Source organism: Bos grunniens, chromosome 12 (assembly GCF_055505025.1).
Source record: "Bos grunniens cultivar Pamir isolate PY7600 chromosome 12, Bosgru_T2T1.0, whole genome shotgun sequence".
Lineage (NCBI taxonomy): Eukaryota > Metazoa > Chordata > Mammalia > Artiodactyla > Bovidae > Bos > Bos grunniens.
In genome coordinates, this window is record NC_141176.1 from 77,989,602 (window position 1) to 78,015,259 (window position 25,658).

Genomic DNA, 25,658 nt, shown 5'->3' on the forward strand with positions numbered 1-25,658 from the left:
TGGTCTACTAATAAGCATCTGTAAAAGTGTATCATCCAAATAATAGCTGTGAGCAAAAACAAAGCAAAATCAATCTATCTCAAGAGCTGGAAAATACTTTGCCCAGGATTCTCTAAAATGATCAAATCAACCACAAAATCATCTAAATGAAAAATGTAGCCTGTTTTCAGACTCTAACCAGGAAGTCTAGGGTCCTATTTACCTCCTGTTGGCTTTTATGTTTGGCTTTTATGTTTTATGCTGGGTCCTGATTGCCTTGGAAGAGCTGTCTCTAGTTGTGATGAGTGAGGGCTACTCCTGTTACAGTGCATGGGCTTCTCACTGAGGGGGCTTCTACTGATGCTGAGCAAAGACTTCAGTAGTTATGGCACAGGGGCTCAGCAGTTGTGGTGCAGGGCTTAGTTGCTTTGCGGCATGTGGAATCTTCTCAGATCAGGGATTGAACCAGTGTCCCCTGCATTGGCAGGCAAATTCTCATCCACTGCACCACGAGGAGTCCTAGTTCCTTATTTTTACTTGCTATTTCTTCTGTGAATTAAAATCCTGCATAGCACCTACTATACTTTCCTATTGACTCTAACTTCCAGGAATCAGGACAGAAGAGGAAATAAGGGAAAGAGAATAAAGCCCCACTTCTGCTGGGCTGGCTCACTCCCAAGTCCCCTGCCCACCATGCCCCCCACCCCGACCCCCGAAAAAAGCAGCCTCTCTCAATCAAATCCAACACTAAAGCAGTGTCCTGGAGTGACGAGGGCTGGGACAGGTGAGCAGGAGAGGGAACCTGGGATATACACAGGTGGGTGAGATCATTTCATGAATACACTGCCCGGGTATCATTTCCAAACACAGAAATGAAGCTAACAGTGATACTGAGAGTGGACCAAGGCACAGATCAAAAGTCAACTTACTGCAGTTATTAATTCAGTCTCCAAATTCAGTTTTCCCTCAAACATTTTAGAATCTTAATCCCATGATTTGCAGGTTTTAGAAGGAAGAATAAGAATCTGTTATGTTCCTAAGTTGTACTACAGAGTATTTTAGATGAGTCATATTTTATGGCTTTGGGGAAAATTTAAGACAAGTGCAGGTTAACAGAATTACATTTACAACAGAAAATCTGACAGACACATTGTCTGAGAGTAAGTAAACACCACCTACAGTGCTCTCAGGGAAAAGATTATATCAAGAGCTGTGGTTAATGTTTTCCTGACACAGCAGTTCACATTTTTCCTGACCTACACTGAAACTGGAGATAATTAGGAGGGAGTTTTTGCCCTGTGACTAACTGAAGCTGCTCCCTGGGTAGCGTTTGGGCATTAAGTTGAATATTCTTTCATGTTACAAGGGTTTCATTCATTAAATCACAGCTACAGCCATTAGATGGGTCTGGGGTGGTAAGAGTTTTAAAGAGCAGTTCTTTCAGTTATGTACAGAGTTGTCATGTGTGTGTGTGTGTTTGTGTGTTGGTTTCCACTTGTTCATACCTGTGTTACTCACTCACCCTCACAACCAGCAGTCCCTCAGCACCCTCTCTATGCCCTGTAGAATGCTACTCTCTGGGGACAAAGATGAAAACAAGATGCTCCCTGATTTTAAAAAGCCTCAAAGTACTATGAAATGCAGATCCCAAATTACAAAGCATGCCACAGGTGCTGTCTTTTAATTATGATGAAATTCACATAACATAAAATTTAACCATTTAACCATTTTTAAGTAGATAGTTTGGTGTTCAGTTCATTCACATTGCTGTGCAACCAAGCTTGACAATTTTTTTTTTTTGCCTCATAAAACTAAAATTCTTACCCATTAACAAACAACTCCCCATTTCCCCCTTCCCCAGTCCCTGGAAACCATCATCTTATTTCCTGTCTTCTTGGATTTGACTACTCTAGAAATCTCACATAAATAGAATCAGAGTATTCATTCCTTTTGTGTCTGGCTTATTTCATTTAGCAAGATGTCATCAAGGTTTATCCATAGGTCAGAATTTTCTTCCTTTTAAAGGCTAATTAATACTTCATTGTAAGGATTTGGCTCCTTCCAACTTTTGGCTGCTATGATCATAGGTGTACCATAAATGCTATCTTAAAAGAATATATAAGACACTAAGGGTATACAAGACCTTTTAGAACTAATACCCATAAAAGATGTCCTTTTCATTATAGGGGACTGGAATGCAAAAGGAAGTCTTACGGGAGGAAGCAGGGTAATGGCTAATACAGTTTTGCCAAGAGAATACACTGGTCATAGCAAACACCCGCTTCCAACAACACAAGAGAAGACTCTACACATGGACATCACCAGATGGTCAACACAGAAATCAGATTGATTATATTCTTTGCAGCCAAAGATGGAGAAGCTCTCACAGTCAGCAAAAACAAGACAGGGAGCTGACTGTGGCTCAGATCATGAACTCATTATTGCCAAATTCAGACTTAAATTGAAGAAAGTAGGGAAAACCACTAGAGCATTCAGGTATGACCTAAATCAAATCCCTTATGATTATACAGTGGATGTGAGAAATAGATTTAGATCTGATAAAATGCCTGATGAACTATGGACAGAGGTTTGTGACATTGTAAAGAAGACAGGGATCAAGACCATCACCATGGAAAAGAAATGCAAAAAAGCAAAATGGCTGTCTGGGGAGGCCTTACAAATAGCTGTGAAAATAAGAGAAACAAAAAGCAAAGGAGAAAAGGAAAGATATAAGCATCTAAATGCAGAGTTTCAAAGAATAGCAAGGAGAGATAAGAAAGCCTTCCAAAAAAAAAAAAAAAAGAAAGCCTTCCTTGGCGATCAATGCAAAGAAATAGAGGGAAAAAAAAAAAACAGAGTGTGAAAGACTAGAGATCTCTTCAAGAAAATTAGAGATACCAAGGGAACATTTCATGCAAACATGGGCTCGATAAAGGACAGAAATTATATGGCCCTAACAGAAGCAGAAATATTAAGAAAAGATGGCGAGAATACACAGAAGAATTGTACAAAAAAGAGCTTCATAACCAAGATAATCACAATGGTGTGATCACTCACCTAGAGCCAGACATCCTGGAATGTGAAGTCAAGTGGGCCTTAGAAAGCATCACTACAAAGCTAGAGGAGGTGATGGCATTCCAGTTGAGCTATTTCAAATCCTGAAAGATGATGCTGTGAAAGTGCTGCACTCAATATGCCAGCAAATTTGGAAAACTCAGCAGTGGCCACAGGACTGGAAAAGGTCAGTTTTCATTCCAATCCCAAAGAAAGGCAATGCCAAAGAATGCTCAAACTAGGTACTCAACTCACATGCTACTAAAGTAATGCTCAAAAATCTCCAAGCCCGGCTTCAGCAATACGTGAACAGTGAACTTCCAGTTGTTCAAGCTGGTTTTAGAAAAGGCAGAGGAACCAGAGATCAAATTGCCAACATCCTCTGGATCATCAAAAAAGCAAGAGAGTTCCAGAAAAACATCTATTTCTGCTTTATTGACTATGCCAAAGCCTTTGACTGTGTGGATCACCATAAACTGTGGGAAACTCTGAAAGAGATGGGAATACCAGACCACCTGACCTGCCTCTTGAGAAACCTATATGCAGGTAAGGAAGCTACAGTTAGAACTGGACATGGAAGAACAGACTGGTTCCAAATAGGAAAAGGAGTGCATCAAGGCTGTATATTGTCACCCTGCTTATTTAACTTATATGCAGAGTACATCATGAGTAACGCTGGGCTGGCGGAAGCACAAGCTGGAATCAAGACTGCTGGGAGAAATATCAATAACCTCAGATATACAGATGACACCACACTTATGGCGGAAAGTGAAGAGGAACTAAAAAGCCTCTTGATGAAAGTGAAAGAGGACAGTGAAAAAGTTGGCTTAAAGCTCAACATTCAGAAAATGAAGATCATGGTATCTGGTCCCATCACTTCATGGGAAATAGATAGGGACACAGTGGAAACAGTGTCAACCTTTATTTTTTTGGGCTCCAAAGTCACTGCAGATGGTGACTGCAGCCATGAAATTAAAAGACACTTACTCCTTGGAAGGAAAGTTATGACCAACCTAGATAGCATATTCAAAAGTAGAGACATTACTTTGCCAACAAAGGTCTGTCTAGTCAAGGCTATGGTTTTTCCAGTGGTCATGTATGGATGTGAGAGTTGGACTGTGAAGAAAGCTGAGCACCGAAGAATTGATGCTTTTGAACTATGGTGTTGAAGAAGACTCTTGAGAGTCCCTTGGACTGCAAGGAGATCCAACCAGTCCATCCTAAAGGAGATCAGCCCTGGGTGTTCTTTGGAAGGGCTGATGCTAAAGCTGAAACTCCAATACTTTGGCCACCTCATGTGAAGAGTTGATTCATTGTAGAAGACTGATGCTGGGAGGGATTGGGGGCAGGAGGAGAAGGGGATGACAAAGGATGAGACGGCTGGATGGCATCACTGACTCAATGGACGTGAGTTTGGGTGAACTCCGGGAGTTGGTGATGGACAGGGAGGCTGGCGTGCTACAATTCATGGGGTCACAAAGAGTCGGACATGACTGAGCAACTAAACTGAACTGAAGGGTATATTAGTGTGTGTGTGTGTGTGTGTGTGTATAAAATTATATATATATATATATATGTATATTTACACTAAAAGTATAGTGTGTATATATATATATATACACTAATATGTATATTAGTATATTAAGTATATGTTAGTACATTAAGTATATAGTATATTAAGTATGTATATTAAATATATATAATATAAATTAGTATATATAAGGGTATATTAAGGGTATATTAAACTTAGGGTCTTGAGGATGCATTCACGTTGACTCAGAAAATGAGGAGATTTTCACCATCCAGATGATGGAGGGCCTGGGTCTCTGAGGCTGAGGGGCAGCATATGCACTGGGAACAGGGAGGATGTGGTGCTTTGGGAGAAACTACACACAATCCAAGTGCAGTGGTGTGTGTGTGTCTCAGACATACTGTCTGCGGAGGGAGGTGGGGAAGAGCTCCTAATACCTTGTCTGTTCTGGCTTAGTGTCTTCTTCAGGACTCTGTCCTGGTCCCAGGTGAGGGCCTCAAGCTGACTGTGGAAGGAACATCACCAGCAGACATAGATGCTGACAGGTTCAGGTCACAAGCCTCTCTACCATCTTTCATGTGGATCTTCTCTGCTTCCTTCCATTTGCTTTTGACTTTTAGCCAATCTCTAGACCCTGCCTCCATCTGAGGTCCTGATTCCTCACTTAGGACTGGGTCATTATTCAGGATCTTCTCTGGTGGACACAAGGTCACCTCACGGCCCCTGCTGGAGTGGACTTGAGGCTAGGCTATGGTTCCAGCAGCAGCTCACACAGCCCAGTAAGGATCAGATCTGGGCTAAGAAAGAAGCAGTCTATGGGGGGAGGGCAGGGGGCTGGCAGCTCAGTGTGGGTGAATGGAGAACAAGGCTACAGGAAGGGCTAAGGGACAGAGAGGGAGGTTGCAATCAGAGAGTATCATGGGAAGAAGAGAAGATTTCAAAATACAAACAAGAAAAGATGGAAAGGAATGAGATACTGGAGAGTTAGGACCAGGAAGACAAGGCTGATGTCCCAGACTTTGTATGAATAATCAGGTGTCACATATAGTGTCCTGAGTCAGGTTAAGATGTAGCCCCAGATCCCAGAGCCCATCAATCACCATGAGGGAGCTCACAACACGGGGAAAAAATTGCTGGTATCCCCATTCCATGGCCAGTTTCCAAGAAAGATTCACCTACAATGTCACTGATCTAATCTGCATCCATTAGGAGCAAACAGTCCCCCTGACATAGTGATAAGGAAGCCAAGTAAAGATGTGGTGCTAAATCTTTAGCTGGACTTAAAGAGGCAAATGGCTTAAACTAACCTTTTCTCCTGAGTAAATGATTTCTTCCAGGTTCCTCAATACCAGAGGACTGTCTGAGTTATATCTGAAGTTAACACTGGAAAAGGAAATCCTTCCTTTTGGGGGCCAGAATGGTGGTGGACGATACTCAAGTTCCCAGGGTGCTTCTTTCTCAAGGTCTGTATATTCAATCCCCCTTTCTACTGAAACCATCTGAAAGACATATGACATCACATCAGTTAGTATCAGAGGATCTAGTTTATGGGTGTTCAGAGATTGTAAATGAAACCTCCTGCTTTTCTATGGTTCAGAATATCTCAGGTCTCAAAATCCACAAAAGACAGAAGTAGGAGCCTGATAAGGCCTTGGATGATCTGCAAACTTGTTCATCATCTTCAACAGTTTTACACACGACCACTTTCTTCAATTTTATATAAAAGCTAAGAAAATTAAGAGAAATGAATGGTAAGGTTTTATTGATCCACTTTTCACATCTGAATAAAAAAGCAAAAGTTTTTTTTTGAAAGAAAAGAACACTTATGGACATCGATCAATATGTGTGGCTACAGAAGGGTCATGTGTTACAGATGTCCAGAATTGGACAGTCATCAAACATCATTTTAATAGTCCCTTTCAACTCTGTTAGGAGAAATAAATGGAAAAACTTCATTTTTATTGTTTTTCTCCCTTTAGGAGAAGGTAAAAGTATTCAAAAGTATATAATTTACTTATTGACTAAGGCCTCTTAAACAACTGTAATTCCACACTTTTGAAAGCACATTCTGAGAGGAAGCCTACCTACCAGGAAGAAGGCCCACCAGCAAATTCAGGTGTTCAACACACACAATAATAAGTGATAAAATGGGGGGCTGGAGAGAAATATTAATTAAATAAACCTTAAAATACTGGATTCTTTTCTTATAACAAAAATAAGGAATTATCCATTAAGAAGCAAAGATAAATAAACTGCTAAGAAATTAGCCTACATTGCCTCCAGAATTTCAGAACGTCTCTCCTACAGAGACATTTATTGTATTTGAAGACAGTTTGTGATGAATGTAAAATCTTCTGACATGGCATACATATGTGAGAAAATATGTATATATTTTTATTAACTTTAAGCAGATGGAAAGTGAAAGTGAAAGTCAGTCAGTCAGTCATGTCCAATCTTTGTAACTCATGGACTATAGCCTTCCAGGCTTCTCTGTTCATAGGGATTCTCCAGGCAAGAATACTGGAGTCAGTAGCCATTCCCTTCTCCAGGGGAGCTTTCCAATCCAGGGACAGAACCTTTGTCTCTTGTGGCTCTGCATTGCAGGTGGATTCTTTACCATCTGAGACACTAGGGAAGCCCTCAAGCAGATGGAGGAGAACATAAAAAAAAAAAAAACTTTGCAAGATTATGTTAAAAAAAAAAAAAGAGAGAAGAAAGGGTTGTATTATTTTATGTAAGAATTGCTTTTATGCCATATAACAGGAAGGAGACCTGAAAAGGCTAAGAACAGAAAGATAAACATCACCATGTTCTCAAGTTCGGCACTTTGCCTGACGCACCACTGGAACATCCCCGTGAGTGTGAGCGTGAGAGACAGGACCAGGCCAACCTGCCCGAGATCCAAAGCTAAATGAGGAACAAGAGGAATAAAGTGAGTCTCCTTCTCAACCCCTCACACAGGTCTTTCTGTCACTTTACAAAGAAGACTCCTTTATTTTTATGATTTTTATTGAAGTATAGTTGATTTACAAAACTGTGTTAGTTTCAGGTGTAAAGTGAATTAGCCAGATATATACATATAATCTGCTCTTTTAAAATTATTTTCCCATATATGTTATTACAGAGTATTAAATAGAATCCCCTGTGCTATACAGTAGGTCCTTTTTAGTTATCTATTTTATTATAGAGTAGTGAGAAGACTCCTTTATAATATTTAAGTCATTAGCATGTAACGATATTATCACTCATAATATTACTTCTGTTGTATGAGACAATAATATAGTAAACACACACACACACATTCACACACACACTATGAGGGACTTTCCTGGTGGTCCAATAGCTAAGACTCTGAACTCCCAGTGCAGGGGGCCCAGGTTCGATCTCTGGTCAGGCAAAGAGACCCCACGTGCCACAACTAAGAGTTCACATGCTGTAACTAAATTCCTGCCTGTTATAAATAAGACTAAAGAGCCTGCGTGCCCCAACTAAGACCCAGGACAGCCAAATAAATAAATAAATTTTTAATAAGTTATTATGAATTTAGAAAGAGCTAACAAAATTTTTGTTGTTCAGTAACTAAGTCATGTCTGACTCTGTGACACCATGGACTGTAGCATGCCAGGCTTCCCTGTCCTTTGTTATCTCCCAGAGTTTGCTCAAATTCATGTCCATCGAGTTCATTATGCTATCTAACCATCTTATCCTCTACCACCTCATTCTCCCCCTGCCTTAAATCTTTCCCAGTATCAATGTCTTTTCTAATGAGTCAGCTCTTTGCATCAAGTGGTAAAGTATTGGAGCTTCAGCATGAGTCCTTCCAGTGAATATTCAGGGTTGATTTCCTTTAGGATTTCCTAATTTGATCTCCTTGCTGTCCAAGGGACTCTCAAAGAGTCTTCTCCAACATCACAACTTGAAAGCATAATTTTTCGGCCCTCAGCCTTCTCAATGGCCCAACTTTTACATCCACTGACAACTCTTACATGACTACTGGAAAAAAACATAGCTTTCACTATATGGACCTTTGATGGCAAAGTGATGTCTCTGCTTTTTAATATTCTGTATAGATTTGTCATAGCTTTCCTTCCAAGAAGCAAACGTCTTTTCATTCATGGCTACAGTCACAGTTCGTAGTGATTTTTGGAACCCAAGTAAACAAAATCTGTCACTGCATTCAACGTTTCCCCATCTATTTGCCATGAAGGGATGAGACCGGATGCCACGATCTTAAATCTTTGAATGCTGTTTTAAGTCAGCTTTTTCACTCTGCTCTTTCACTTTCATCAAGAGGCTCTTCAGTTTCTCTTCACTTTCTGCCATTAGAGTGGTATAATCTGCATATCTGAAGTTATTGATATCTCCCAGCAATCTTGATTCCAGATTGAGCTTCATCCAGCCTGGCATTTTGCATGAGGTATTCTGCGCATAAGTTAAATAAACATAGTGACAACATATAGCCTTGTCATACTGCTTTCCCAGGTTTTGAACCAGTCCATTGTTCCATGTACAGTTCTGTTTTTTCTTGACCTGCTTACAGGTTTCTCAGGAGTTAGGTAACATGGTCTGGTATTCCTATCTTTTTCAGAATTTTCCACAGTTTATTGTGATCCACAGAGTCAGAGCCTTTCACATAGTCTTTTATGGAATTCTCTTGCTTTCTCTATGATCCAATAAATGTTGGCAATTTGATCTCTGGTTCCTCTGCCTTTTCTAAACCCAGCTTGTACAGTTGGAAGTTCCCAGTTCACATATTGTTGAAATCTTGTTTGAAGGATTTTGAGTATATCCTTACTCGCATGTAAAATTAGTGCAATTGTATGATAGTTTGAACATTTTTTGGCATTGCATTTCTTTGGGATTGGAATGAAAACTGACCTTTTTCAGTCCATGGCCACTAATAACTTTTCCAAATTTGCCGGCGTATTACATGAACAGCATCATCTTTTAGGATTTGAAATAGCTAGGCTGGAATTCCATTACCTCCACTAACTTTGTTCGTAATGATGCTTCCTAAGGTCCACTTAGCTTCACCCACCAAGATGTCTGGCTCAAGATGAGTGACCACACCATCAGGGTTATCCAGGTCATTAAGATCTTTTTGGTACAGTTTTTCTGTGTATTCTTGCCACCTCTTCCTAATCTCTTCTGCTTCTCTTAGGTCCTTACTATAGGACCTTCTCTTTGTCCTTTATCCATATTAATCCCACCTGGATTGAGATACACTTGACAGCATAACATAGTTGAGGGTGCCATTGTTCAGATCTTTATCCTTATGCTTTGATTATCATTATGTAATTTCACTCTCTACAACCAATGTAGCTACAGTTGAAATCACAAAAACAAGGCAGTGGGTTCTAAGAGCCAATGCTTTTAAATCTAAAATATTACTCTCATTTTCCCACTATCAAAGACTGTGATTCTGGGCTATTTCAATGGAATAGTGAGGGATGGTGAATTGATGCTGCACTTTCCAACAACTGCTCATCTGGGACCCACACAGCAGTGAGTATACTGTTTTTGCTATAGAGAATCTTTCTCAGACCCCTACAACGAAGGGATCCAAGTAGCCCTAAAGCTAAAACCTAAAACCTAATCTGTACAAATAGCTTAACAGTAAACCTGGTTCTCTCTATCCAGCTATAGGACACTACCTGGGATTTTCAGAAGGTCATCTTGCTACAGTTATGTAGACCTCAACACATTCAAAGAAAGGTAAAAAGATAAAATATCTCAGTGAAGACCTACTGTAAACAAACAAACAAGCAAACTACTCAAGAGCAATCTACCGCTTCAGTGCAATCCCTATCAAATTGTCAATGGCTTTTTTCACAGAATTAGAACAAAAAGTTTCCATGTTGTATGGAAATACCATGTATGGAAATACAAAATACCATGAATAGCCAACATAATCGTGAGAAAAAAAAGAAAAAATGAAGCTAGAAGGAATCACGCTGTCCAGACTATACTAGAAAGCTATAGTAATTGAAACAGTAGATTACTAGCACTAAACCCAGAAATATAGATCAATGGAACAGGACAGAAAGCCCAGCAATAAATCCATGCACCTGTGTCACCTAAGACAAAAGAAGCAAGAATACACAATGGAGAAAAGACAGTTTCTTTAATAATTGGTGCTGGGAAAACTGGACAGCTACATGTAAAAGAATAAAATCAGAATACTCCTTAAGACCATAAACAAAAATAAACTCAAAATAGATTACAGACATAAATGTAAGACCAGACACTAGAAAACTCTTAGATGAAAACATAGGGAAAACTCTGACATAAATTGCAGCAAAATTTTTTACCCACCTCCTAGAGCAATGAAAATAAATGAAACACAAATAAATGGGACCCAATTAAGCTTAAAATTTTTGTACAGGGAAAAAAAAAAAACACATAAAAAATACCAAGACAACCTGCAGAATGGGGGAAGTATTTGCAAATGAAGTGACTGACAAGGGATTACTCTCCAAAATATAAAAACAGTTCATGCAGTTCAATGTCAAAAATAAATAAACAACCCAATCAAAAAATGGGCAGAAGATTAAAACAGACATTCTCCAAAGAAAACATACAGATGGCCATAAAGCATGTGAAAAGATGGTCAACATCTCTAATTATTAGAGAAATGCATATCAAAACTACAGTGGGAAAAAATGAAACAAAAAAAAAAAAGCAAAAAAATACAGTGAGGTTTCACCTCACACCAGTCAGAATGACCATCATCAAAAAGTCCACAAACAATAAGTACTGAAGAGGATGTGGAGAAAAGGGAACCCTCCTACACTGTTGGTGGGAACGGAAACTGGCACAGCCACTATGGAGAACAATATGGACGTTCCTTTAGAAACTAAAAATAGAGCTACCATATGATCCAGCAATCTCACTCCAGGGCATATATCCAGAGAATACCATAATTCCTAAGGATACATGCACCCTAATACTTACTGCAGCACTATTTACAACAGCCAGGACATGGAAGCAACCTAAAGGCCTGTCAACACAGCAATGGACAAGGAAGATGTGGTGCCATACATACAATGGAATGTTACCCAGCCATTAAAAAGGGCAAAATAATGCCATTTGTAGCAACATGGCTGGACCTAGAGATTTTCAAACTGAGTGAAGTAAGAGAAAAATAGAATATGATATTGCTTACATATGGAATATAACAAAAGGCAACAAATGAACTTATCTACAAAACAGAAGTAGAGTAACAGATGTAGAAAATAAACTTATGGTTACCAGGGGATAAGGGAGAGGAGGGATACATTGGAAGACTGGGACTGACACATACATACTACTATATATAAAATATTAAAAAGATAACTAATAAGAAACTACTGTAAAGTACAGAGAACTCTGTAACGATCGATATGGGAAAAGAATCTAAAAAAGAGTGGATATATGTATGTGTATAGCAGATTGACTTTGCTGTACATCGGAAACTAAGACAACTGTGTAGATGAACTATACCCAAATAAAATGTAACATAAAAATGAAAGAATGGCCTGAGCGAGCCAAAGCAGAGGCCCAAGGCACCACAGGTCTGCTGGAGCAGGCACGTCATACCTGGTCTTTGCTCCTAAAGATTCCAAAAGTGAAAAACAGAAATTCTTTTCTAAAGGACAATTCATTTGAAGTATTAATCAAAATGCAAATTACTAAAAAATATATATACATGCACCCCAATGCTCATGGGGTATGAAAAAAGAATCTTTTAAAAAGTGGATATATGTATAACAGATGCACTTGGCTATACACCTGAAGTTAACACATCCTAAATCAACCATACGCCAATCAAAAAAAATTTTTAATGGTCTCAACAAGGACCTACTGTAAATAAATAAGTAAATGGAAAAAAAGATAAAGGTTCTCATCAAGACACAAATGACTTCACATGGACATAGTGGAGTCACATGCTGCAGACACTTTAATACAACTCATTAGAACCAACGAGTATATATTAGACAAGATGACAAGTGCTTAATAACTACAAACAAAGCTATAAACTGTAAACATACCACAAATATTCACATCTGTACTTACTTTCTGCCAGAATCAGGGCCCCAAAGGCGACAAGGGTGACAAAGATGGCACAGGTGACATCCAGATACACAGCGAGCCATCGGGACGTCGTCAAAAGCAGGAACCAAGCCTCTGCATTTGTGAATCATAATAAGTGTAATACATAAACAGAAAAACCATGTTCATGAGGGAGAGCATTTTCTCAGTTGAGCTACAGAAGATTTTATACAAGGTAGGACAGCAAAGTTACACACCTGTAACTTCAAAGGAACCTGAAGATTCCAGAAAATTCGGTTCAACACAAAACAACATATGGGACACAGAGGAATCAGTCCAGAAAGCATGCTTTGAAAACTTCAACCCATGGGTTATAAAGAGAAATTCCATCACAGGAAAGAAGATGGAAAAACATCTCATTGGTGTGTTTCCTGCAGTGCTGGGCCTGAACATAAAGATCCTCCTCTCAAAGGGTTGACTGTTCCCAGCTCTGATAACAGAGAGCACAGCTCACACCATTTCCAGCACCTTCTGCCCTCACTACAGGGCCTGAGGTGGTTATTCTTAGGAGCCAGTGTCCACATGACCATCAGCTAACAGGATCTGTATGTGGCTTTCAAAATGCCATGTTATCTTCAAAATACATTAATGATTGGAAAGTTTGGCCAGGATTTTATAGACAGAGGAAATTCTGAATTTTCTACCTAGGCGGGAAAAAAAAAAAAAAAAAAAAAAACAACCCTTCACTGATAATCAAGTAGGTAGCAACTCAGGAAATTATTTTCCTCAATATGTCTATTACTCTCCATGTCTGCCATGAAAAGAGTCAGAAAACCACACCTGAGAGGCAAGAACAGACACCATCTGGTTCTGAAAATAAAATTTTATTGGAACACAGTCATTGGCTGATGTCTGATCTTTGCCTGTCTTTGTGTTACAATGGCAAAGGTGAGTAGCTGTAATATAGACAGCACACAAAGCCTACAATATTTTCTATCTGAACCTTTGAAAAAAAAGAAAAGCTTACTGAATCCTGCCTTAAAGAGACAGAAGCCCACAGTGCACAGTGATGGAAGGACAATGCAGGCCAGTCAGGGGAGAGAAGCAAGGCTGTGAAGGGGGAAGAGGGGAGCACAGGGGGATGCTGAGAGGAAGGAGTGGGGGAGGCAGGTTTGCAGAGGGTTCGTGGGCTGACAAACAGAGAGGCGCTGGCCAGCCAGGCCACCTTAGACAGAGGTCAGGCCTCAGAAGGCAGCACATCCCATGCTTAGAAATCATCTCCAGAAACGTACAGACCTGAGTGCAAATCCTGGTGTGCGTCAAACAGCTCCTGAAACTTCTGTTCAGCTTTGTATGCCCGGATGGTCCAGAGTCCCCGGATAGAAGATGCTAAGTGGGAAAATACCGGGCTCCGAGCTGGGGAAGCAGAGACAGACACACGACAGAGAAAGTCAGGGAGGCTGGATGCAAGGAAACCACTGCCTCCTGGGCTCTGTGGTCACACGTCCTGCCAAAGGGAATCCTCCATGTGACCCTCAAACTCCTGCTCACACCAGGCTTCAGTTTAATGACCTGGGAATGAGAGATTCTCTTTGAAATTATCTTTGATAAATGCAAAATCCCAGCTAGATTTAGATAAAGAAATTCTTTACTGGTTCTTTCATCAAGGTTTTCTCAAACATGCCTCCCTCCAAATTCTTCTGGTGTCTTTCTAGGTGGAAATTGCTCACAATTTTTTAAAGTATATTGAAGTATAGTTGATTTACAAAAATGTGCTAGTTTCAGGTATGTATAGTCATTCAGTTCTTTTTTCTGATTATATTCCATTACAGGATATTATAAGATACTGAATAAAATTCTCTGTGCTTTACAATAAATCCTTTTTGTTATCTATTTGACATATTAATAGTAGTGTGACTATTAATCCCATACTTCTAATTTGTTCCTCCCTCCCTCTCAGTCCCCTTTGGTAACTGCAAGTTTGCTTTCCATGCCTCTGAGTCTATTTCTAGTTTGCGTATAGATTCATTTGTATTATATTTGGATTTCATGTTTAAGTGATATCATATGCATCTTTCTGGCTTTCTTTACTAAGAATAATACTCTCTAGATCCATCCATGTTGCTGCAAATGGCAATATTTCATTCTTTTCCACAGGTGAGAAATTATTGTTCACTAATTTTTTAACCAATAGCATTTTAAAATTTATTTCCTAATTAGAGTCCTCACCACACTGAATTTTGATGAGCTACCAGTGTTTTGTCTCCACCTTAGATCAGTAACCTAGGGGCTGGGATAGAGTCACTACATCCCTCACCCAGGACCAGAGCCGGACCCAGGACAGGGTAAGACAAGTAAGGGGAGGGGACAGTCTGCCGCCTCCCCCGTCCTGGGCCTCCCCCTGCACCTGTGCCAGGAGCCTCTGTGTGGGTCACAGGGCACCCGGTACTGCACCACCCTTGTGCCCTCAGGACCTGGCAGATGGAGCCTTTGAACAGTCTTGACTTCTGCTCCGGGGACCTGATGGATGTTTTTATATCTGCCTGCTGGACACCTGTCCTGTTGTTTGGCGGGCACTGTGGCACGTGACACTCACACCACCCTTTTAGAATCTGACAGCGGCCTCAGTGTCCATCTTTTGAGTGACTTCATGTGGTTTGGGCCTGATGTCACATGACTGCAGAGGCTGGAGGTATATTTTTCAAATATATCATTTCTGACATATATTTCCTGAGGTCTCCTTTGCTTTTCCTAATCTTTTCTTTTCCTTATCATTTTTGATAACTTTAGGAGAAGAAAAATTCTCTATTTTCCTTCTACATTAGTTCCAACATGATGAAATACTTTCAAGAATAGAATAGAGTGGATACTCTGTGTTAGGAAGTATGTCGTAAACAAGACAAAAATGGTCCCTGTCTTCATGGTGCTCACATCCGTCCTCCTTGGACTAAAATGCAAAGTGCAGCTGACCCATCACCAGCTCCATTTGTCTTAAGGGCCAAACCTAATCTCAGGGGCCATAACTTTCAATCACCTAATATTAATGGTGAGAAATTCCACAGAACAGCAGTATTTCAGGGGTCTGGTTAATTGCAGTATGAATGGAAGACAGCCTGCACTGCCCTCCCAACCTGAGAGCCCCGGTACTCACTTGTACATTCCAGGCGTTTCACATCTTGTGATGTCTCTAAGAAATATCGCCGAAGAAAAAACAAAAAGATGCCAAGGGGAATCACAGGTATAGCAATCCAAGGAACTGCAGCCACCATCATGCCCACCACACCAATCACAAGTAGAAATGCCTGAAATAGTGAAAATAGAGGCCTTTGTGTCAAGGATACTTTTCAAAGATAAACTTTGTTGATTTGTTAGGATTAAACTACTTTCCTTGAAAAAACTTGTTGAAACAGCAGGGAATGCTTTCCCTTCCAAAGAAATAAAATTATAGGTGGTCCTCATGATGTTTATTGCATGCACCAAACACTCTGATAAGAACTTTCTAAATATCAGCTCTTGTGATACACTCAGTAGCCCTTTGAGACAGGCATTACTATTTTTAACAGATGAGAATATTTGAGGTTCAGAGAGTAGGAATTGCATCTCAAACCATCAGAAGTTAGCAGGTGTTACTAGAGAGATGACTGAGCATGTATCACAGTAGAGGAATACAGATGCCTCAGCTATACATGTAGGGATAAAGCAGTGGTTAATTACAAATTCAGTGTAACATATCTAGTTACAGTATTATTTAATTTTACAAATGGAGACAGTGAGGCACAGGGAGAAGTAAAGCAACTTAATGGAGACTGCAAAGCCTCTCACAAAGCTGGGAAGCCCATATTATGAGCCATTATGACATATTTAAGCTTACTTCCAATATACAGCCACATTTGTATCATTACACTAAGTATTTAAAATACCCATTCCAAAGGTTAATGATTATAACAACACCAGATTCCAGTTACAACGTGTGTACTGTATGTAAGGCCCTGTGCTGAGTTCCATGAACATTCTCTTAATCATCACATTATCCCTTGAGATGATTTACTCTTGGGAAATGATCTTGGTCTAAAAAGACAGCAAGTAGAATAGAAAACGAAATCATTGGTTGGTGCTGATTTAAGCACCCATCTTTATCAGGAAAAATATGATACACTGGTGGACAATATCAGGTGATAAGAATGCAATCAACATTTATTGTCTGCCTGCTATGAAAGTGGGGTGGGGTGCTAGGGACTTGCAGATTCACCCAGTCTGGGCCAAGACCTCTGAAGTTTATGATCTCAGGTGGATACAAATCCATGGTGATCTGCACAGGGCACAGGGTGTTGGGGAAACACAGGGAAGAATACCTGAATATTTTTAGACAATTCTAAGACTTATGACTGATCTTACAGGGTTGTTTAACACATAGAAAGAATGGCATGAATGATTTGCAGGCAGTAATCACAGTTGGTGGAAATTTTGACCAAAAGTGAGCTGGTATGAGAAGGTTGAGATGCTTGTCTGAGTTAATACTGGTTGTTCTTTACAGATAAGAAATATGAGGTTGGGAGGGTAAGTGGTTGCCCTAAAGTTTCCCAGGAAGGTACTGCTTATCCTAGAGAAAGAGAGGACCAGTTTGTGCTCAGGGAATCCCAGAGCCACAGCTGCGGGCAGGAGGAACAAACAACCAGAACTGTGACTCTATGGCCAGGAGCCCTTGGGAAGCAAACTGCATGATCTGGATGGAGACCCATGTGCTTTTCCTGTTTCTCCCCGTCTCTGCCGTGGTATCAGAAGAAAACTCAGAGTGAAGAGGATGGAGTTCTGAAGGAATACATTCTAATCGTAAGTGGAGAAAAATAGGGCTGTCTGACCTCCCTCCAATTAGACCTACAGAAAACAATTTCTTACAGCCACTGGCTTGACTGCATCCTACGACGCTACAAACTTCATGTTCATGGGGAGGGGTCCTTCCAGCTCCTTCTATGTCTAGCCTTTTGTCACTTGGCTTGCCATTGTTGTTTGTCAAAAAAAAAATCTACTAAAATGTCAATTATAAAAAATCCAAATTACTGTTTTTTAGCACACTTGCATAATTTGATGGATAACATTCATCCATTTCAATAATCTGGCTCTCCCCACGTGGCTTCCCTGGTGGATCAGTCATAAAGAATCTGACTGCTATGCAAGAGACCCAGGTTTGATCCCTGGGTCAGGAAGTTCCCCTGGAGAAAGAAATGGCAACCCACTCCAGTATTCTTGCCTGGAACATCCTATGGACAGAGGAACCTGGCGGGCTAGAGTCCATGGAGTCAAAAAGAGTCAGACAAGACTGAACGACTAAACCATTCCAGGTGAGGGCCTTTTATGTCTAACCCAGCCTGGCAGGTAACCTGGGAAGCAGAGGTAAGATCAAAATGAAGGGCTCCATGGAAGCTGTGCCAATGCTTTTTCATTAGGTACCCACTGAAGACCCACTACTAATGCTCTGAGAACCTCTGGAGTTAGGTTTGGTCTTTCAGATTTCACGGCCCTAAATTTTAAAGCAATTCAAAAAGGATGTCTCTAAAGGTTTTATTATACACACACACACACACACACACACACACACTGACACACACAGCATATTGGTTTCTCTAGTGGCTCAGATGGTAAAGAACCTGACTATAATGCAGGAGACCCAGGTTTGATCCATGGGTTTGGAAGATTCCTTGAAGAAGGGACTGGCAATCCACTCCAGTATTCTTGCCTGGAGAATTCCATGGACAGAGGAGCCTGGCAGGCTACAGTCCAATGGGATTTGAAAGAGTTGGACACAACTGAGCACTTTTACTTTTATATGTGTATACATTTGTGAATCTTTTATTGCCAGCCATCTCAAACCCTTTATAGAAGTTTGTAGAAGATGAAAATAGTATCTAAAATTAAAAAAGTCAACATCTGAAGAAGGAAACAAAAGTTCCTAATGTACAACAAACACAATAAATCCCTTTCTTGAAGCTGACCTCATTTCTTTCTTCTACATTCCCAGGAATTCCTAAAAGCCCAATTCAAGCTACACACAATTCCCCTCCTCTGGTTGGATTCCAGGCCCATCTGATGGACCACATCACCATGGCCAGTGCTTCTGCACCTCTGTCACAGTATGGCACAGAGACTAGGATGGATATATAGAAAGAAGCATATTGACCCAAGTCCTGATACTGCCCAAACAAGGAGGATCGTTACTTTTATGTATTTTTATATATTTCCCATTTGGAGCACACCATTTGGGAAATTCTATCCAAAGTCTATGAATCCACATGGACAAATAAAAAACAAATTCTTAGATGAGATCTTCCACTTGAGAGAAAATGGTGATTTTTCACAATTCAGAAAAATTCTTCAGTTTGCAGAGAATGACAGTCTATACCTGGAGGAGAAATTCCATTAGCCCAATATTGTGCTGAGATAGGCCTACAATGTAGAAGACCTGGTTTTAATCCCTGGTTTGGAAAGATCCCCTGGAGGAGGGCATGGCAACCCTCTCCAGTATTCTTGCCTGCAGAATCCCCATGGACAGAGGAACCTGGAGAGCTACAGTCCATGAGGTTGTAAAGAGTCAGACACGGCTGAGCGACTATGTACACAAGCTTAACACTAACTGAGGGTCAGTGCTAAGTCTTCATGTAAGCACATACAGTAGCTTGCACATCTCAGGAAGTTTAGAGATCAGCTCTGATTCTCAAATCCCTCCTTCATCACCTCTGTCTCCTTTGACATAATCCAACTCATAGTTCTGTTAAATTAGGACATTATAAAACATCAGTGAGTCTTAGCTATATGGTGAGATCTATACAAACCCTGGACTTCCCTATTGACTCAGATGGTGAAGGATCTGCCTGCAATGCAGGAAGACCAGGGTTTGATCCCTCGGTTGGGAAGATCCCCTGGAAAAGAGAATGGCACCCCACTCCATTATTCTTGCCTGGAGAATTCCATGCACAGAGGAGGCTGGCAGTCCACAGTCCACAAGATTCGGACACAACTGAGCAACTAACATGCACACACACACACACACACACACACGTACAAACACTAAGACTAAGCTTTTCTAAACCTGCCCTTTGCTTGGGATACATTAATCACATTCTTCATCCCTCATTTGGCTTCCTTGGATCTTTTCACAACCATGTAAGCTCTAGGACCTGGGTATCCTTCAATTCACTCCCAACTGAGTCATGGCTAACTCCACTGAAGAGTGAATGGTGGGGTTTGGTTCAGTTTGTTAACCAGCACAACAGGAAGTTTTAGGGAAACATGGTGTATTCCTTCTTTCATGTTTAGTGTATCTCATTGAGCAATAGCTTCCTTTTTACTTTTGTCAGGGTTCAAGTTTGTCTGGAGTCCACTTATTTGCTAATTTAACAAGGTACACCTTAAAAAGAAGAGCACTATAAAAGTATATCACTGGGAAATTTACTCAACATCCCATGGTAACCTATATGAGAAAAGACTCTAAAAAAGAATGAATATATGTATATGTATAACTGAACCACTTTGCTGTACATCTGAAATAAACACATTATAAATTTATTTTAAATTATTATAAATTAAAGTATTATAAATCAACTATATTCCAAAAAAATTTTTTTAAATTAAAGAAAAAAGTCTTAAAAAAGCTAAAAGTCAAGGCTTTTGAGCTCTATCTTATAAATAAAAAAACAGCATATTAAAGTATGTAGAAGAATGAAAATAAGAAAAAATAGACTCTTGAGAGTCCCTGAGGCAGCAAGTAGTGCAAACCAGTCAATCCCAAAGGAAATCAACACTGATTATTCATTGGAAAGACTGGATGCTGAAGCTCAAGCTCCAATACCTTGGCCACTTGATGTGAAGAACTGATTCATTGGAAAAGAGCCTGATGCTGGGAAAGATTGATGGCAGGAGGAGAAGGGAGCGACTGAGGATGAGATGGTTCGACAGCATCATCAACTGAATGGACGTGAGTTTGAGCAAACTCTGGGAGATAGTGAAGGACAGGCAAAACTGGCATGCTGTAGTCCATGAGGTCACAAAAAGTCAGACACAATTGAGCAACTAAATGACAAAAGACCCAAATGAAAAGAAAACTAACTTCTAAGCAGGAAAATCAACAAACTCAAAGTTGGTTCTTTGAAATCACCACAAAATGCAAAAGAAATGAAAGGGGGGGGGGGGGATTGCTATTAATATGAATTAAAAGAGGATAATACAAGACATTGGGCTTTCCTGTGACTCAGACGGTAAAGAATCTGCTTGTAACATGGGAGACCCAGGTTTGATGCCTGGGTTCAGAAGATCCCCTGGAAAAGGAAATGGCAACCAACCTACTCCAGTATTCTTGCCTGGAGAATCCCATGGACAGAGGAGCCTGACAGGCTACAGTCCAGGGGGTTGGAAAGAGTTGGACATGACTGAGCAACTAACACTATAGCTTTCATTTAAATACAAAAGATACCATGACCATTACAAAGAGAATATAATAAACATTGTGCAGATAAACTTTTAAATTTTAATGTAAAGGGTGAATGTCTTTATTTTTTTTTTTCTTTTTTTATTAAATATTTAAAAAAAAATCACATGCTCCCCATCCTGAACCCTCCTCCCTCCCAACCTCCCCATACCATCCCCCTGGGCCTTCCCAGCACACCAGCCCCAAGCATCCAGCATCGTGCACTGAACCTGGACTGGCATCTCGTTTCATACATGACATTTCACATGTTTCAATGACATTCTCCCAAATCTTCCCACCCTCTCCCACAGAGTCCATAAGACTGTTCTATACATCAGTGTCTCTTTTGCTGTCTCGTACACAGGGTTATCGTTACCATCTTTCTAAATTCCATATACATGCGTTAGTATACTGTATTTATGTTTTTCCTTCTGGCTTACTTCACTCTGTATAATAGGCTCCAGTTTCATCCACCTCATTAGAACTGATTCAAATGTATTCTTTTTAATGGCTGAGTAATACTCCATTGTGTATATGTACCACAGCTTTCTTATCCATTCATCTGCTGATGGACATCTAGGTTGCTTCCATGTCCTGGCTATTATAAACAGTGCTGCGATGAACACTGGGGTACACGTGTCTCTTTCCCTTCTGGTTTCCTCAGTGTGTATGCCCAGCAGTGGGATTGCTGGATCATAAGGCAGTTCTATTTCCAGTTTTTTAAGGAATCTCCACACTGTTCTCCATAGTGGCTGTACTAATTTGCATTCCCACCAACAGTGTAAGAGGGTTCCCTTTTCTCCACACCCTCTCCAGCATTTATTATTTGTAGACTTTTGGATCGCAGCCATTCTGACTGGTGTGAAATGGTACCTCATAGTGGTTTTGATTTGCATTTCTCTGATAAAGAGTGATGTTGAACATCTTTTCAAGTGTTTGTTAGCCATCTGTATGTCTTCTTTGGAGAAATGTCTATTTAGATCTTTGGCCCATTTTTTGATTGGGTCATTTATTTTTCTGGAGTTGAGCTGTAGGAGTTGCTTGTATATTTTTGAGATTAGTTGTTTGTCGGTTGCTTCATTTGCTATTATTTTCTCCCATTCTGAAGGCTGTCTTTTCACCTTGCTAATAGTTTCCTTTGATGTGCAGAAGCTTTTAAGTTTAATTAGGTCCCATTTGTTTATTTTTGCTTTTATTTCCAATATTCTGGGAGGTGGGTCATAGAGGATCCTGCTGTGATGTATGTCAGAGAGTGTTTTGCCTATGTTCTCCTCTAGGAGTTTTATAGTTTCTGGTCTTATGTTGAGATCTTTAATCCATTTTGAGTTTATTTTTGTATATGGTGTTAGAAAGTGTTCTAGTTTCATTCTTTTACAAGTGGTTGACCAGATTTCCCAGCACCACTTGTTAAAGAGATTGTCTTTAATCCACTGTATATTCTTGCCTCCTTTGTCAAAGATAAGGTGTCCATATGTGCGTGGATTTATCTCTGGGCTTTCTATTTTGTTCCATTGATCTATATTTCTGTCTTTGTGCCAGTACCATACTGTCTTGATAACTGTGGCTTTGTAGTAGAGCCTGAAGTCAGGTAGGTTGATTCCTCCAGTTCCATTTTTCTTTCTCAAGATCGCTTTGGCTATTCGAGGTTTTTTGTATTTCCATACAAATTGTGAAATTATTTGTTCTAGCTCTGTGAAGAATACTGTTGGTAGCTTGATAGGGATTGCATTGAATCTATAAATTGCTTTGGGTAGTATACTCATTTTCACTATATTGATTCTTCCAATCCATGAACATGGTATATTTCTCCATCTATTAGTGTCCTCTTTGATTTCTTTCACCAGTGTTTTATAGTTTTCTATATATAGGTCTTTAGTTTCTTTAGGTAGATATATTCCTAAGTATTTTATTCTCTTCGTTGCAATGGTGAATGGAATTGTTTCCTTAATTTCTCTTTCTGTTTTCTCATTATTAGTGTATAGGAATGCAAGGGATTTCTGTGTGTGCTAACAAGTATGAAAGGAGAAATTAACAATAACACAATAATAGTGGGAGACTTTAATACCCCACTCACACCTATGGATAGATCAACTAAACAGAAAATTAATAAGGAAACACAAACTTTAAACGATACAATAGACCAGTTAGACCTAATTGATATCTATAGGACATTTCATCCCAAAACAATGAATTTCACCTTTTTCTCAAGCGCACATGGAACCTTCTCCAGGATAGATCACATCCTGGGCCATAAAGCTAGCCTTGGTAAATTCAAAAAAATAGAAATCATTCCAAGCATCTTTTCTGACCACAATGCAGTAAGATTAGATCTCACTTACAGGAGAAAAACTATTAAAAATTCCAACATATGGAGGCTGAACAACACGCTGCTGAATAACCAACAAATCACAGAAGAAATCAAAAAAGAAATCAAAATTTGCATAGAAACGAATGAAAATGAAAACACAACAACCCAAAACCTGTGGGACACAGTAAAAGCAGTCCTAAGGGGAAAGTTCATAGCAATACAGGCACACCTCAAGAAACAAGAAAAAAGTCAAATAAATAACCTAACTCTACACCTCAAACAACTAGAAAAGGAAGAAATGAAGAACCCCAGGGTTAGTAGAAGGAAAGAAATCTTAAAAATTAGAGCAGAAATAAATGCAAAAGAAACAAAAGAGACCATAGCAAAAATCAACAAAGCCAAAAGCTGGTTCTTTGAAAGGATAAATAAAATTGACAAACCATTAGCCAGACTCATCAAGAAACAAAGGGACAAAAATCAAATCAATAAAATTAGAAATGACAGTGGAGAGATCACAACAGACAATATAGAAATACAAAGGATCATAAGAGACTATTATCAACAATTATATGCCAATAAAATGGACAACGAGGAAGAAATGGACAAATTCTTAGAAAAGTACAACTTTCCAAAACTCGACCAGGAAGAAATAGAAAACCTTAACAGACCCATCACAAGCATGGAAATTGAAACTGTAATCAAAAATCTTCCAGCAAACAAAAGCCCAGGTCCAGACGGCTTCACAGCTGAATTCTACCAAAAATTTAGAGAAGAGCTAACACCTATCCTGCTCAAACTCTTCCAGAAAATTGCAGAGGAAGGTAAACTTCCAAACTCATTCTATGAGGCCACCATCACCCTAATACCAAAACCTGACAAAGATGCCACAAAAAAAGAAAACTATAGGCCAATATCACTGATGAACATAGATGCAAAAATCCTTAACAAAATTCTAGCAATCAGAATCCAACAACACATTAAAAAGATCATACACCATGACCAAGTGGGCTTTATCCCAGGGATGCAAGGATTCTTCAATATCCGCAAATCAATCAATGTAATACACCACATTAACAAATTGAAAAACAAAAACCATATGATTATCTCAATAGATGCAGAGAAAGCCTTTGACAAAATTCAACACCCATTTATGATAAAAACTCTCCAGAAAGCAGGAATAGAAGGAACATACCTCAACATAATAAAAGCTATATATGACAAACCCACAGCAAACATTATCCTCAATGGTGAAAAATTGAAAGCATTTCCTCTAAAGTCAGGAACAAGACAAGGGTGCCCACTTTCACCATTACTATTCAACATAGTTTTGGAAGTTTTGGCTACAGCAATCAGAGCAGAAAAAGAAATAAAAGGAATCCAAATTGGAAAAGAAGAAGTAAAACTCTCACTATTTGCAGATGACATGATCCTCTACATAGAAAACCCTAAAGACTCCACCAGAAAATTACTAGAACTAATCAATGATTATAGTAAAGTTGCAGGATATAAAATCAACACACAGGGTGAATGTCTTTAAAATGACATAAAAAACTAACATAACGACATAGAAAATCTGAATAATTGCATATATATTTAAGAATTTGAATCCTTTATTTTATTTTCTCAGTTCTGTTCCATTACTCAATCATATCCAACTCTTTGCAACCCCATGGACTGCAGCACGACAGACTTCCCTGTCCATCACCAACTCCCGGAGCTTACTCAAACTCATGTCTATTGAGTCAATAATGCCATCCAATCATCTTATCCTTTGTCGTCTCCTTTTTCTCCCACCTTCAATCTTTCCCAGCATCAAGGTCTTTTCCAATGAGTCAGTTCTTCACATCAGGTGGCCAAAGTATTGGAGTTTCAGCTTCAGCATCAATCCTTCCAATGAACACCCAGGACTGATCTCCTTTAGGATGGACTGGTTGGATCTCCTTGCAGTCCAAGGGACTCTCAAGAGTCTTCTCCAACACCACAGTTCAAAAGCATCAATTCTTCGGCACTCAGCTTTCTTTTTAGTCCAACTCTCACATCCATACATGACTACTGGAAAAACCATAGCCTTGACTAGAAGGACCTTTGTTGCAAAGTGATGGCTCTGCTTTTTAATATGCTGTTTAGGTTGGTCATAGCTTTTCCTCCAAGGAGCAAGTGTCTTTTAATTTCATGGCTTCAGTCACCATCTTCAGTGATTTTGGAGCCCCAAAAAATAAAATCTGCCACTGTTTGCATTGTTTCCCCATCTATTTGCCATGGGGTGATGGGACCAGATGCCATGATCTTAGTTTTCT

General features: G+C 39.7%; 1 protein-coding gene across 1 annotated transcript in view; it reads right to left on the reverse strand.

Annotated features, from left to right (window-relative positions):
• Positions 1-25,658, reverse strand: part of LOC147361945 (ATP-binding cassette sub-family C member 4-like) — a 165,716-nt gene that overhangs the window by 51,971 nt on the left and 88,087 nt on the right. Inside the window, 5 exon segments of the mRNA XM_086330257.1 lie at positions 5,872-6,063; positions 7,371-7,471; positions 12,620-12,730; positions 13,892-14,011; positions 15,747-15,897. Of these exon segments, the coding sequence (XP_086186383.1) occupies positions 5,872-6,063; positions 7,371-7,471; positions 12,620-12,730; positions 13,892-14,011; positions 15,747-15,897 (675 nt within the window).